We start from the raw sequence: 13,758 nt of genomic DNA, 5'->3' as shown, positions 1-13,758 counted from the left end.
AAAAAAAAGATTCCTCTAGAGGGCCACAAAATGTTGTACGGAGGACCGCAAACGGCCCGCAGGCTGCGAGTTTGAGACCCCTGGCAGACTGACCCAGAAGAAACCCTGGGCTCACCATCCTTACCTGAGGCTGTCATGAGGGGTAGGGTAAGGGTTGCGTGGGTCTCAGTAGATTTCATCCTTGTGGTCCCTCCTGCATCCCTGCATGCTGCCCCCTCCCATCTGAGCACCCCAGGGGAAAGAAAGGTGGAGAGAGACGGGCCAGAGCTGGGTAGCATGGTTGAACATCCATTTCTGGCTTAGAGAACACATGTCTCCGGAACCAGTACCGCTGTAGCAATGGCAACTGCATCAACAGCATCTGGTGGTGTGACTTTGACAACGACTGTGGGGACATGAGCGACGAGAGAAACTGCCGTGAGTTGTGGCATAGCCGTCTGTGTCTGGGGGAGAGTGTGGTCAGCAGGCCAGGGTTCAGAGGCTTTCAGGGTGCTGGCTCTGTGGATCGGGGCCTGGTCCAGTGTTACTTGAGCACTGCTGGGGGTTGGCCCCCAAACTGAACCTCATCCCCTCCAAAAGAACAACACAAAAATCAAGTCACCACCTAAGGACAGGACAGATGGTGTCTGGGGAGGCTCCCTCTGTGTCTCCCATGGAGGAGATTGGCCAGGACACCCCCTCCCAAGTCCCCCTTTCTGCTCCCCAAAGCCATCTCAGTAATGCCCTCTTTTTTCTGGGCTTGCAGTGCTGTGCTGCCGCCTGGTGTCCACAGGAAGTATTTCTTGTACCTGGACCTCCCTTGGAGGTGACGGCTTTGGAATTGGCCATATGCTCTCTCTTCCCTGAGCTGAAATCTGGAGGAGCTGAGTTTGGACTCACATTTACTTCTGTTGCAACCCAAAATTTATTTGGGTTTTGGGCAACCCCTGACAGTGCTGAGGGCTCACTCCTGGCTTTGTGTTGAGGGTTCACTTTGGTTGGCTCGGGGGACCATATTGGATGCTGGGATTTGAACCTGGGTCATCCGTGTGCAAGGAAAGCATCCTCCCTGCAGTACCATCTCTCTAGCCCCTTTCTTGAGCATTTAGTTCGTGCCAATGATCTAATCTGGGACTCCAGCTTCTTGAGCATCTCCTTGGACCTTTTGTCATTTCACCTCACCTTTTCTTTGGTGTGTGGGCCCTTCCTGGTTCTGTGTGCAGGTGGTACCAGGGACCAAACAAATTGGCTGCATGCAAGGCAAGTGCTTACCCCTGTTCCTATATCCCAGAGCCCCCTCATTCTTTTTTCTTTTTTTGGTTTCTGGGCCACACCTGATGATGCTTAGAGGTTACTCCTGGCTCTACACTCTGAAACTAGTGCTGGCAGGCTCAGGGGACCATATGAGATACAGGGGATTGAACCTGGGTTGGCCATGTGCACGGCAAACACCCTCCCCACCATACTATTGCTCTGGCCCCACCTCATTCTTATATTGACTTTCCAGATGGGACATTTGTAGTGGTTGCAGGGGGGGTCCATCATTTTCAGGAACTGCATTTCCCCCCTCTGCAGCCACCACTGTGTGTGACCTGGACACCCAGTTTCGCTGCCAGGAGTCGGGGACATGCATCCCATTGTCTTACAAGTGTGACCTGGAGGACGACTGTGGGGACAACAGTGATGAGAGCCATTGTGGTAAGGGGACGCCATGTCTGGGGTTGGTCCCTTCTATGGGGCACCGAGTTTCTGGCTGAATCCACATCAGTGGAAGCTTTTCCGCCATGGCCCCTCTGTGAACCCTCTCTCTCTCTCTTTCCTGATTAGTCTAGTCAGTCCTGTGTGACTAGTGTATAGTCTCTAGGCATTGAGGGAATTAATGTTTTCTGACTGGAAACTCATACTTAGAATTGAAAGATCTTCTATTGTGATAAGGACTCCTTATCACAATGCAAGGAGCGATAGGATTCTTTTTTGTGTGTTTGTTTTGGGCCCACACCTGCTGGTACTCCAGTGTTACTCCTGGTTCTGCACTTAGAAATCACTCCTGGCAACGCTCAGGGGAAGGGACCATGTGGAATGCCAGGGATGGAGCCTGGGTAGAGTGCACGCAAGGCTGGCACCCTCCTCACTGTGCTGTCTCTTCAGCCCAGTGATAAGGATTCTTTAGCTTCATTCTTTCATTGATTTTCACTTTTTCTTATGCACCATGCCTGGTGGTACTTGGAAGACCCTCCGGGGTGACAGGAATCAAACCGGAGTTGGCTACGTGCAAGGCCAACATCCTCCTCACTGTGCTATTGCTCCAGCCCAGTAATAACTATTCTTTAGCTCCATTCTTTCATTGATTTTCACATTTTTTGGTACCATGCCTGGGGGTGCTCCTGGCAGTCCTTAGTGGGGACCATACGATGCTGGAGATGGACCTGGGGTATGCAATGTCTGTGCCTCCAGCCCTTGGGCCATCTCCCCGGCCCATAACTCAGTGCTTTTACTTTCCAGACTGGTTGCTTGAAGTCCCTAGAGGTCAGGGCCCTTCTTTAAGGACATCCTAAGGGGCTAGATGGGGAGCAGATGGTGTCTCTCACCTATCATGCCCTATCATTCTGGAGTCTTGCCCAGTGCCTGCCCGACTGTAGATGGTGCAGAGGAGGGGAAACAAGATGTGGAGCCTGGTGGTTTGTGTGTGTGTGTCTCTCCCTGCCTTTCTCCTCCCGTAGCCCACTCTGTGACCACAGTTGCAGTCCCCCTTTTCCTGTTCAGACTAGGTGTCCCGGGCTTGGCTCCCCAGGGGTTTGTGGCCACCCCCTGGCTGGAACAGTAGGGCCTCACATCCTGTGGAAGCCACTGTCTCCTGTGGACATTGGAGAAGCCATGATTGGGGGGGGGTGCTGCAGTCACAGCATGGAGAGGGGACAGGATGGGAACTGGATGATGGCAGGGTCTGGCAAGGATGGCAACACTGAACCGCTGTCCCCTCATGCCCCCACATGTCCCCTGCAGAGGTGCACCAGTGCCGCAGCGACGAGTTCAACTGCAGCTCAGGGATGTGCATCCGCGCGTCCTGGGTGTGTGATGGCGACAATGACTGCAGGGACTGGTCGGATGAAGCCGTGTGCACTGGTCAGTACCCGCCATGCTGGTTCTGAGAATTCACTTGAACCTTGGGCAGTATCAGGCTGGGTTTCTGTAGAGCTGAGGATGCGGAGGTGTCAGGGAGCCCACTTCCTTCATCCTGACTGTCCACCACCCAAGCAGGGGCCACGGAAACCTTTTTACTCATGTTCCTTTGATTGCCTCAGAAATGCAATCTGGATTCATGATTGATTCATTAATTCACAGAATTAATTTTGGGTGGTTGTGTATTCAGAAGCCTTTTTACTATTGCTCCCAGAAACTTCGGTTTTAACCCTTCAGCTATCATGTGGCATTTCTGGGGATGGGGTCTCTTCCCTGAGGGAAGACTGACTGATGGGCTCTTTGCTATAATGGACTAATAATAGGGCCGGAGAGGTGGCGCTAGAGGTAAGGTGTTGATCCCCAGGTGTCCCACATGTCCTGCCAAGTCAGGGGCAATTTCTGAGCGCTTAGCCAGGAGTAATCCCTGAGCATCAAACGGGTGTGGCCCGAAAAAAACAAACAAAAAAATAATATAATGGACACAGTCTTCCCTGTGGGACTGATGGAGTCTCTTTTCTAACTTTGTATTCTCTGTGGAACTGATCATCTCTTTCCATGGGCCTAACTGTCTTTTCTCTGAGGGACTGACGGGGTCTCTTCCCTATGAGACCGATGTTTCTGTCCTGTGGGCCTGACAATTGTCTCCTCTGTGGACAGCCATCTACCACACCTGTGAGGCCTCCAACTTCCAGTGCCGTAATGGCCACTGCATCCCTCAGCGGTGGGCGTGTGACGGGGACATGGACTGCCAGGACGGCTCTGATGAGGATCCTGTCAACTGTGGTATGTGCTGGGCCCAGAAGTAGGGTTCTGTCATGTGCCTGTGGGCAGAAATCTGTGGAACTCTGTGTGGGATCCAGGCTCCTATGCTGTGGGATGTTGGGGAGCAGTGGGTTGCTCCCTGCCCCTCAGCAGGTGCTGCCCCCACTCTTCCCTGCAGAGAAGAAATGCAATGGCTTCCGCTGCCCCAATGGTACATGCATCCCGTCCAGCAAACACTGTGATGGCCTCCGGGACTGCTCCGACGGCTCCGACGAGCAGCACTGTGGTGAGGCCCTAGCCCAGTTGTCTGTGGTCAGGGGTCAGAGGGCAACAGTTCTGGAGCTGGGGGGTGCCATGGGGTGCAGCTCATGCCTTTCCCCACCCCACAGAGCCACTGTGCACTCGCCTCATGGACTTCGTGTGCAAGAACCGCCAACAATGCCTCTTCCACTCCATGGTGTGTGACGGTGTTGTGCAATGCCGTGACGGTTCGGACGAGGACCCTGCCTTCGCCGGCTGTTGTAAGTGCAGCTGGAGGGGGATGGTCTGGGGTTTGAGCCTTCTCTGGGTAGCTTCCTGAGCTCCACTGTGTCAGGGTGTGGGGTTGGGCCTTGAACAAGCAAGAATGGAACTGGACCCCATGGTGACATGCTGTAGTCTCCCCTGGCCTCCCTATGGCCTGGCCCACCCTGATTCACATGGGGGAAAACGGGGTTCAGCCCATCACCTTTGGCCTTTGCTTGTAGTCGGGGGGTGTTTGTTGTCCCTGCCTAGGGCAGTGGCTTCCTCCTTGCCTCCACATGCCCACATCTGTGCCTCCTTTTTTTTTTTTTGAGGGGGGGGTCACACCCGGCAGTGCTCAGGGGTTGCTCCTGGCTCTATGCTCAGAAATCGCCCCTGGCAGGCACAGGGGACCATATGGGATGCCGGGATTCGAACCACCGTCCTTCTGCATGAAAGGCAAATGCCTTACCTCCATGCTATCTCTCCCGCCCCTACATCTGTGCCTCTTATCCCCAGTCCCCCAGTTTTGGCTACAGTGTAGATGGCAGTGGGTTGGCTGCTGCTGCACATTGCGGGGGCCTGGCTGGACACAGGCCCCCCACCCCATGCCCCTCGCATAGTGCTTGTGGGGCCTCATGGCTATGTCTTCCCCTTTTTGCAGCCCAAGACCCCGAGTTCCACAAGGTGTGTGATGAGCTCAGCTTCCAGTGCCAGAACGGCGTGTGTGTCAGCCTCATCTGGAAGTGTGATGGCATGGACGACTGTGGGGACTACTCGGATGAAGCCAACTGCGGTAGGGGGGCACTTGCCCATAGCCCATCTCCAGATCCAGTGGTTCATCTGGCACTAGCAGTGGCCATACAGAGGAAGTGGTGCCTAAGTTGCAGTGGGGAATTAAGTCCACCCACATAGGGCCATTCTGACTGTAGGACGAAGGACATGGAGCTGAAGTAAGAGCACAGCTGGTAGGACATTTGCCTGGCACGCGGCCAGGTTGACCCAAGTTTGATTCCCAGGATTCCATATGGTCTTCTAATCCTGTCAGGACTGATTCATGACCACAAAGCCAGGAGTAAGCCCTGAGCACTGTGAGGTTTTTGGGGTGTGCCCCCCAAAACAAAAAAACAGAAGGAAGGATGGGGACTGTGGCTGGTGTTTTGTGTGTGGGGGGGCATGCCCCTACATTACAATCACAGCTCCCAGCAATGAGCTGGTCCTGGGCTTCATCCAGGCTGAGTTGGAGGCTATTTCCTGTCCCCACTTTGTGGGGTGACCAGCTTACAATTGTTCTTTGCAGAGAACCCCACGGAGGCACCCAACTGCTCCCGCTACTTCCAGTTCCAGTGCAGGAACGGACACTGCATTCCCAACAGGTGGAAGTGTGACCGTGAGAATGACTGCGGGGACTGGTCGGATGAGGCGGACTGTGGGGGTGAGTGGCCAGGCCGGGGAGGGGCAGCTGGCTTGTGTCTCCCCTAAACTTCTCAGGGAGTTGGTAGTAGGGACCTGGGTTCAGAGTCTGGGGGACACAGGAGTGGATAGCGTGTCTGCTCTTGACTTTGTTAGGGGGAATCTTCATCCCTGAACTGGGTCTCGGGGCACCTGCAGTTGCTGACCCTTGACCACGCAGGAAGTCACTCCCATCCTGCCTTTCCCTTCCTATCTCTCTTTGGGCCTGGCTAGCAGAAGCCAAGTCCAGAAACAGCAGCCCAGAGCCAGGACGGGTGGTGCCCAATCCCTTGGGAAAGCGTGCCTCTCCAGCATCCATGTGCCAGTCTGGGGCCCCTCCCTGCAGCAGTGCTGACACCTTCCTGGTATGTGTTCCAGGATCCCACATTGTCCCTGTGCCCACCCCTGGGCCCTCCACTTGCCCACCCAACTACTTCCGCTGCAGCAACGGTGCCTGCGTGATGGACAGCTGGGTATGTGATGGCTACCAAGACTGCGCCGATGGCTCGGATGAGGAAGCCTGCCCTTCACCCGGTGAGCATGGCCTGCCTAGCTGCAGAGGCCTCCTGGGGGGGGGGGGGGCGTAACAGGGGCCATCTGCATAGTCTTCTGCAAGGAAAGGCTGACCACCCGGCTCCCCACTCCTCACCCTCAGTTCCCTGACTAACTCTGAACTGTCTTTGCTTCCTTCTCCCTGGAAAATGACAGCAGGCCTGGGCCAGAGTGATGGTACAGTGCTGTGGGGGAGGTTGGATCCCCCTTGTGATCCCCCTGGGTATTTCCATAAACAATCCTTGAGCACAGAGCCAGGAGTAAGCCCTGAGCACTGCTGGGTGTGTCCCAAACACCAAACACAAACTTAAAAAATGAAAGAAAATAATGAATGGGTCTTACAGAGGAGACTGGTGTGTGCTGAACTCTCAGGCCAGGCAGGCCCCTTTCCTGTCTTCTAAAAAGAGAGTAAACAGTGCCACCTGGTGGCTGAGCAGGGAGTGGCAGGTGGAGGACCACAGTAACCGCAGTAGGTGTGGGATGTGGAAGGCTGAAGATGGTGGCAGGCAGGTCGCATATGGTGCTATGGCCCTTCCTGAGTGGTTTATCCAGGCTCAAGCATGCAGGGCAGTAGGTACACCCAGCATGGCCAATTCCCCTCACCTCTCCATTCTCTTCCCCTTCTATTTGTGAGCATTGGTGATTTCTGCATGTGCTCCGGGCTGGATGGTGAACTCTGGCCTGGGGATGTCCATAGGGATGCTGTCCCATTATTGCTTAGGAGAATGCTGCTGCTCTCAGGTTTTCTTCAGTTTTGGGGGAACACTTTTGATGGTGCTCAGGAGACCGTAGAGGGGACTGGGGAATTGAACCTGTGCCAACCACATGCAAGGCGAATGTCTTCCCTACTGTGCTATGGCTCCAACTTCTTTTCTTCTGCTCTCTTTTTTCCCAGTTCCCTTTCTTCCTGGGCTCCACTGGGCTCTCTCTCCTTTCCTCAGCAAGCCTGGCCTGTGGAATTGTGTCTTGGGATAGGGCCTATCAGGGTTTGTCTAAGGCAGTAGGTCTCATCCCCTGAGAAGGAATCTCAGCACATGTTGCCTTGGAAATGAGGGTCCCCCTGCCATGGTTCTGGGAGGGGGCTGAGACCTGGGGTCCTTCTCTTTCAGCATGCAGGAGGCCCCTTGCTTTCCCTCCCAAGTCTTTGTTCTGTGCATGTGGACTCAGTTGTTTCAGGGACAGAAACAGCAGATTCTGGGGCTGAAATGATAAAAAACAGTGCGGCTTACTTGACTGCAGTGTACTCAAGTTCAATCCCTGGTACCCCATATGGTCCCCTGAGCCACAATGGATCCTTGGGCACAGAGCCAGCAGTAAGCCCTGAATACTGCTGGATGTAGCCCAAAACCAAAAGCAGGAACAACTGATTTTGTTCTGAAGTGCCTCTTCTCCTCCTGCAAGTGCATGACAATGCTCTGGTTAGTTCTGAGCTTTCTGGGGGTCAGATCCAGCTCCCGTCTCTCTGTTCTGCTTTAGTGGAGCCCTTGGGGTTGGGGAATCCCACCAAGAGAAGCCAGAAGCTTCCACTGGGCCTGTAGCTAGGATCCTATGCTCGGGACTGATATGGACTCTTTCTTTCTAGCAAATGTCACGGCGGCCTCTATCCCCGCCCGGCAGGGCCGATGTGACCGATTCGAGTTCGAGTGCCGGCAGCCCAAGAAGTGTATCCCCAACTGGAAGCGCTGTGACGGGCATCAGGACTGCCAGGATGGGCAAGACGAGGCCAACTGCCGTGAGAGCTCGCAGGGGTGGGGAGGTGGGGCTGGACAGGACATAGGGTCTCAGGGCACCAGCTGCACATCTGGTCCTGATGCACTCACTCTCCTTCCTGTACAGCATCACCTGTTCTCTCTTGGGGTAGAAAGAGCCAAAACAGCACAGAGAAACCAAATCCTGCACTCATCAAGCAGACCAGGCAGTGAGGGGCATTAAAACACAGAACAATGGAATGTTGGGGGCTGAGAGATAGCACAGTGGAGAGGGAAACTTGCCTTACATGTGGCCAACCCAATTCGATCCCTGGCATCCCATATGGTGCCCTGAGTCTCATCAGGAGTGATGCCTAATTACCTCTGTGTCTGGCCCCCAAAACAAACTATAAAAAAAAACAACAAACAGTGGGTTGGTTCTGGAAACAGTAGGGACCTCCGAACCTGCTCTGCTGATGAGGGAGATGGTGCTAAAATCATCAACCAAGAAAACTAGACAGGGGCCAGAACAATAGCATAGCAATGAGGGCATTTGCCTTGTACATGGTCAACCGGGTTTTATCCTTGCATCCCATATGGTCCCCCGAGCCTGTCAGGAGCGATTTCTGAGCACAGAGCCAGGAGTAAGCCCTGAGTGCTGCTAGGTGTGGCCCAAAAACCAAAAAAGAAAAAAAAAAGTTGTATCATCATCCTGGATATGATAGCCTGTCCAATGGGCTTCTTGAGTTGTGTTTCCTGGCCTGTAGGGCCTGTCCCAAACACAAGAATGTTGGCCACTAAATTAAGACCAACATGAGTTCTGGTCCAGTTTACTCCACCACGAATTATGGGCTCTCATGGCAAGGACAGGCGGGTCCTATTCCTGCTTCTCCAGGGGAGCTGCCCACCCCATGCCCCCACCTTCTTTCCTCCTGCCCATGGTGCATCTATTTCAGTGTCCTCAAACTTTTTAAACAGGGGGCCAGTTCACTGTCCCTCAGACCATTGGAGGGTCTAACTATAGTAAAAACAAAACTTATGAACGAATTCTTATGCACACTGCATATATCTTATTTTGTAATGAAGAAACAAAACATACAAATACAATATGTGGCCCGCGGGCCATAGTTTGAGGACCACTGAATTCTATGTGATAATTTCTAGGATTTTTTCATTTAGTTCCAACCTCATTCCCAATACCTAAAACCCATTTAAAAATACTGAAATCCAGGCCCAGACTGATATTACACAGTGGAAATGTCGCTTGCGTTGTATGTGGCTGTCCTGGGTTTGATCCCTGGAACCACATATGGGTCCCCTGAGCTCTACTGGATGTGACTCTTTAGCACAAAGCCAGAGGTTCTGAGCACCCTCTGGGTGTGGGCCCCTTCCAAGAAAAAGAAATGTGTCTCTTTCCTAAGTAAAAGGAAGCTAGTTTAATCACCTCCATTTTTTTGTTTGTATTGGGGCCATACCTTGTGGAGCTTACTCCTGGTGGGGTTTGGGGGTCTGGATGGGGTGCCTGATCAAACCTGGTCTGGCTATATGTAAGGAGGTGCTGTGTTCTCCTTATCCCTCCTTCTGGAATCACATGCAGCCCCCCCCCCTTTTCAAAGCCGCAACCCTCAGACATAAGGAGTAAGTGGGGGAACCCTGTGACTTTAGGGATGCTCTCTGTTAACTTGTTTTATTTCTGGGCAAAAGGCCTAGAAACAGTGTTGAAGCTTCCAGTGCTCGTGGCCATGATGTCTCAGTAATGAGACTTTGAGCCACGTACATTGGCACCCACATTCTGGAGCTGGCAGGACACACTGCCTTACCACACACACTCCAGTCCTGAGCCCCAGAACCCCTGAGCACCACTGGGTGTGTGCTTTGTGGGTGAGACGGTGGTGCTTTGCCTTCCAGCCACACACAGCAGCCTGGCCTGCTCCAGCTGGGAGTTTCGGTGTGCGGATGGCGAGGTCTGTGTGGCGCTGTCTGAGCACTGTGATGGCTTCCTGGACTGCTCTGATGAGAGCGACGAGCAGGCATGCAGCGGTAAGTGGGGGTGCCCAGGCTGTGCCCACCTCTGACACCATGTTCCCAGCCACCTCCACATTATCAAAGCTGCTTCCCCAGGACCTTGGGCTGGTGTGCACGCCCCATACTTCCCTTCCATATGTGCCATGTTACTTCTCTTCCTCAGGCCTGCTGGGGACCCAAAGCACCCCATGAAAAGGGCTGAGACCTCAATGGAATCTGCCAAGGTCATCCCCCCCTCCACTTACTCAGGGCCCAGTCTTTGGGCGCATGTAAGAATTTCCGCCTGTCACTGCCCCAGTGGGTCAGGCTCTAGCCTGGGTGTTTGAGGGCTGCAAAGGGATATTGGCAGCAATGGGGTTTCTGAGATCCCCATTTCAGTCTCCAGCCCTGTCTTTTCGGGATCAGGCTTGGAAATGGGGCAGATGGCAGGAGATGGACAGCGACACGATCATAGGTGCCAAAGCGGCCCAGGGCCAGTTCCACCCTATATTTTGGTTTTGCTTTGACTTAAGTTGTGAGAATCTCGCAAGACTTCAGGAGCTGTTGGGGCCTATGCTGGCCAAGGGCTCATTCTCTCTCTCTCTCTCTCTCTCTCTCTCTCTCTCTCTCTCTCTCTCTCTCTCTCTCTCTCTCTCTCTCACACACACACACACACACACACACACAAACAAGTCCTCCACCTGGCAGTGCTCTGGAGCCACTTCTGGCAGTGCTGAGGGATCACTTGGGGTGAGGGGTGGACCCCAGGGTCTCACAGTGAACCCTGTGCTCCTTCTCCTGTCCCTAGCGGACCTGATGGTCTACAAGGTTCAGAACCTGCAGTGGACAGCGGACTTCTCCGGGGAAGTGACGCTGACGTGGACACGGCCCAAGAAGATGCCATCCGCCGTGTGCGTGTACAATATCTACTACAGGTGGGTCCTGCTCTCTGCCCCAGCGTCCCTGTAACTGCAGGGACCCATTATGGGATGGAGCGTGTCCACCCACCCCCGAGGCCATGGCCCCATGGACTTCTCATTTCCTTGCCGCTGGCCAGGATGGTGGGCGAGAGCATGTGGAAGGCCCTAGAGACCCACAGCAACAAGACCAGCACGGTGCTTCGGGTGCTGAAGCCGGACACCACGTACCAGGTCAAAGTTCAGGTGCAGTGTCTGAACAAGGTCCACAACACCAACGACTTTGTGACACTCAGGACGCCCGAAGGACGTGAGTGTGGCCGGGCCTGGGTGTGTTCTGTGCAGGATAGCCTGGTGGGGTATGGGGGGGGGGGTCTCAGAAGCTGCTGTGCATGGTGAATGTGGCACATGTCCTGAGTCATGGGGCTAGGCTCTGGCTGTCCAAGCAGACAGACACTATTTTTCTACAGCAGGCACCTTCCCTGGTTTTCACTTTAACACCCTCTTTCCCTCTGAGATTTTAGTTCTTTGTGCAGGGCCAGGTGTCTGAGAGACCCCCTTATTCTTTTTTCCCTTTGAGCACTTTTCGGGGAGACTGAGGGCTTCTCCTGGGCATGTTTGTCCCTACTCTTTGCTAGCCTCTTTACTATGACCACTATGTGGAACCATATGTGGCTAGGACCACTCTGTACCATGATACTTGCTCAAGATTGTTCAGAGAGGGTCCTGAACTATAGGACAGTGGGGAGCATGTTTGCTTTGCATGTGGCTGACCTGGGTTTGATCCCTGGCATCTCATAAGGTGCCTGAAACCACCGGAAGTGATTCCTGAGTGCAGTATCAGGAGTAAGTCCTGAGCGCTGCCAGGTGTGGCTCAAAAAAAAAAAAAAATCAAACAAAAACAAAATTGCCTACAGAGAACCCACAGAGAGGGCCATGGTTCCTCCTAGCCCCGAGCACCCAGCCGTGGCCCTTGGCTCACAGAATGGAGCTGGAGTCAACCCCAGCGAAGTGGTTCTCACTTGTATCTTTTGCTCTGGCTCTGAAGAACATTCCAGAAGTATCTTTTGTTTCTGTTTCTCTTTTAAATAACTAAAACTTTTTAAAAATACATATGCATTTATTTTTTGGTAATTTTGGTGCTCAGAGGGTACCTTGGGAGTATCAAGCCCCGGCCCCCTACATGCAAAGCGATCTTTCCAGCCCTTCCAAAATACCTTTATGTTGCCACCTCTTAGAGCCAGCTCTGAAGGCATGGCCAACACTCTGGTTGAGAAGCGCTCTCTGCACTCCTCTACCCTTCACAGAGAAGGCCTGCCACTGGGGGCCAGGGAGGGTAGGGGCCCAGCTGGGTCTCTGGGTTCCAGCCTATTTCTCACTGCTCTGCTTCCCCAGAGCTCCCAGCCAGCAACTGCTGCTTTCCTGTCTAGGCCACAGATTGGATGGCCTTAATGCCCTGGGGCCTCTTTTCCAGTGCCTGATGCCCCTCGAGACCTCCAGCTGTTTCTGCACAGGGAGGAGGAAGGCGTGATCGGAGCCCAGTGGACACCTCCGACTCATACCCATGGCCTCATCCGCGAGTACATCGTGAGCACCCTGAAGTAGCCCTGGGCGAGAGTGGGGCAGTCCTGGGCCTATGAGAACAGAAGGTGAGGGCGGGGGGCCAGTTGCCCATCTCAGAGCAGAGTTGGTGGAGCCTTGTATGCCTGCAGCAGAGGCCAGAACCTTCCCTTGCCCCCGTTTCATCCTCTCTGGCCTCTAGGGCTGCTGCTGGGAGGTGCTTCCCGCCAAGGTCTCCTTCTCCCTCAGGTAGAATACAGCAGGATGGGCTCCAAGGTGTGGGCCTCCCAGCGGGCCAGCAGCAACACCACGGAGATCAAGGACCTGCTGGTGGACACTCAGTACACTGTCAGGGTGAGTGCATTTGAGCGCCCTGCTGGCCTTGGACCCCAGAATCCATGTGGGGACACGGCAAGAGAAAGAAGTAGGCAACTATTTCTATCATTCCAAGGAATGTCTCAGAGAGCCTGGAAGCTTCCTTTCCCATGATCGGGTCTCAGAGTGCCACAGCTTTACCTGCTGTAAACACTGGCATCCCGGACTCGGGCAGCCACCTCCTTCGTGAGCCGCCATCAGGGCCTGCCACGTAGGAGAGCTTGTCACACATCAGTGCAGACTTGTTCTTGCTGAATCCGTTCTCCACACCACACTTAGGATTGATTCACAGTAGCTATATAAAGTTGGCCCAAGCCCCCTATTTCAGCCCCAGGGCCCCATCCAGCTGCTATCGAAACCCCTTTTGGGACTCAGTACCCCATCGGCAACTCACTTTTAACTCGCCTCTGATCTGAACAGGTGGCCGCGGTGACCAGCCGAGGGATTGGAAATTGGAGTGACTCGAAATCTATCACCACCACCAAAGGCAAAGGTACCTGACTTGGGGGTCCCTGTGGCTCGGGGGTCAAGACCCCCCAGGATAGCTGTGCTGTGCTGTGGTGTCTCTAGTTGGTGTTGAGAAAAGGGGGTTGAGGGAGCTGGGTTAATGGGAGTACTCGTGTGTCTGGCATTAGGCCTCTCAGAGCAGAGTCCCCCAACCCCTGCAGGGACTATGTGGAGCCCTCAATTGTCCCAGGCCCAAGAGCTGTCCAGGATATGACAGGGACATGACGTTGTCCTGAGATGATGGGGCCTTTTGGGGTCACCAGCCTTACAAAACTTCCCCA

At 54.0% G+C, this 13,758-nt stretch overlaps 1 protein-coding gene across 1 annotated transcript in view; it reads left to right on the top strand.

Moving 5' to 3' along the window:
* The window catches only part of SORL1 (sortilin related receptor 1), an 89,022-nt gene that overhangs the window by 62,390 nt on the left and 12,874 nt on the right, over positions 1–13,758 (top strand). The window contains exons 23-38 of the mRNA XM_049777911.1: positions 304–417; positions 1,555–1,677; positions 2,983–3,102; positions 3,817–3,942; positions 4,100–4,207; positions 4,311–4,442; positions 5,087–5,218; positions 5,723–5,857; positions 6,253–6,408; positions 8,009–8,158; positions 10,023–10,154; positions 10,927–11,053; positions 11,176–11,345; positions 12,510–12,622; positions 12,845–12,949; positions 13,391–13,463. Of these exons, the coding sequence (XP_049633868.1) occupies positions 304–417; positions 1,555–1,677; positions 2,983–3,102; positions 3,817–3,942; positions 4,100–4,207; positions 4,311–4,442; positions 5,087–5,218; positions 5,723–5,857; positions 6,253–6,408; positions 8,009–8,158; positions 10,023–10,154; positions 10,927–11,053; positions 11,176–11,345; positions 12,510–12,622; positions 12,845–12,949; positions 13,391–13,463 (2,016 nt within the window). The remainder of the gene's footprint in view (positions 1–303; positions 418–1,554; positions 1,678–2,982; positions 3,103–3,816; positions 3,943–4,099; positions 4,208–4,310; positions 4,443–5,086; positions 5,219–5,722; positions 5,858–6,252; positions 6,409–8,008; positions 8,159–10,022; positions 10,155–10,926; positions 11,054–11,175; positions 11,346–12,509; positions 12,623–12,844; positions 12,950–13,390; positions 13,464–13,758) is intronic.

The sequence above is a fragment of the Suncus etruscus genome, chromosome 8 (assembly GCF_024139225.1).
Source record: "Suncus etruscus isolate mSunEtr1 chromosome 8, mSunEtr1.pri.cur, whole genome shotgun sequence".
In the NCBI taxonomy this organism is placed as follows: domain Eukaryota; kingdom Metazoa; phylum Chordata; class Mammalia; order Eulipotyphla; family Soricidae; genus Suncus; species Suncus etruscus.
The sequence above is the reverse complement of the archived record's forward strand: the minus strand, read 5'-3'. Positions and strand labels throughout refer to the sequence as shown.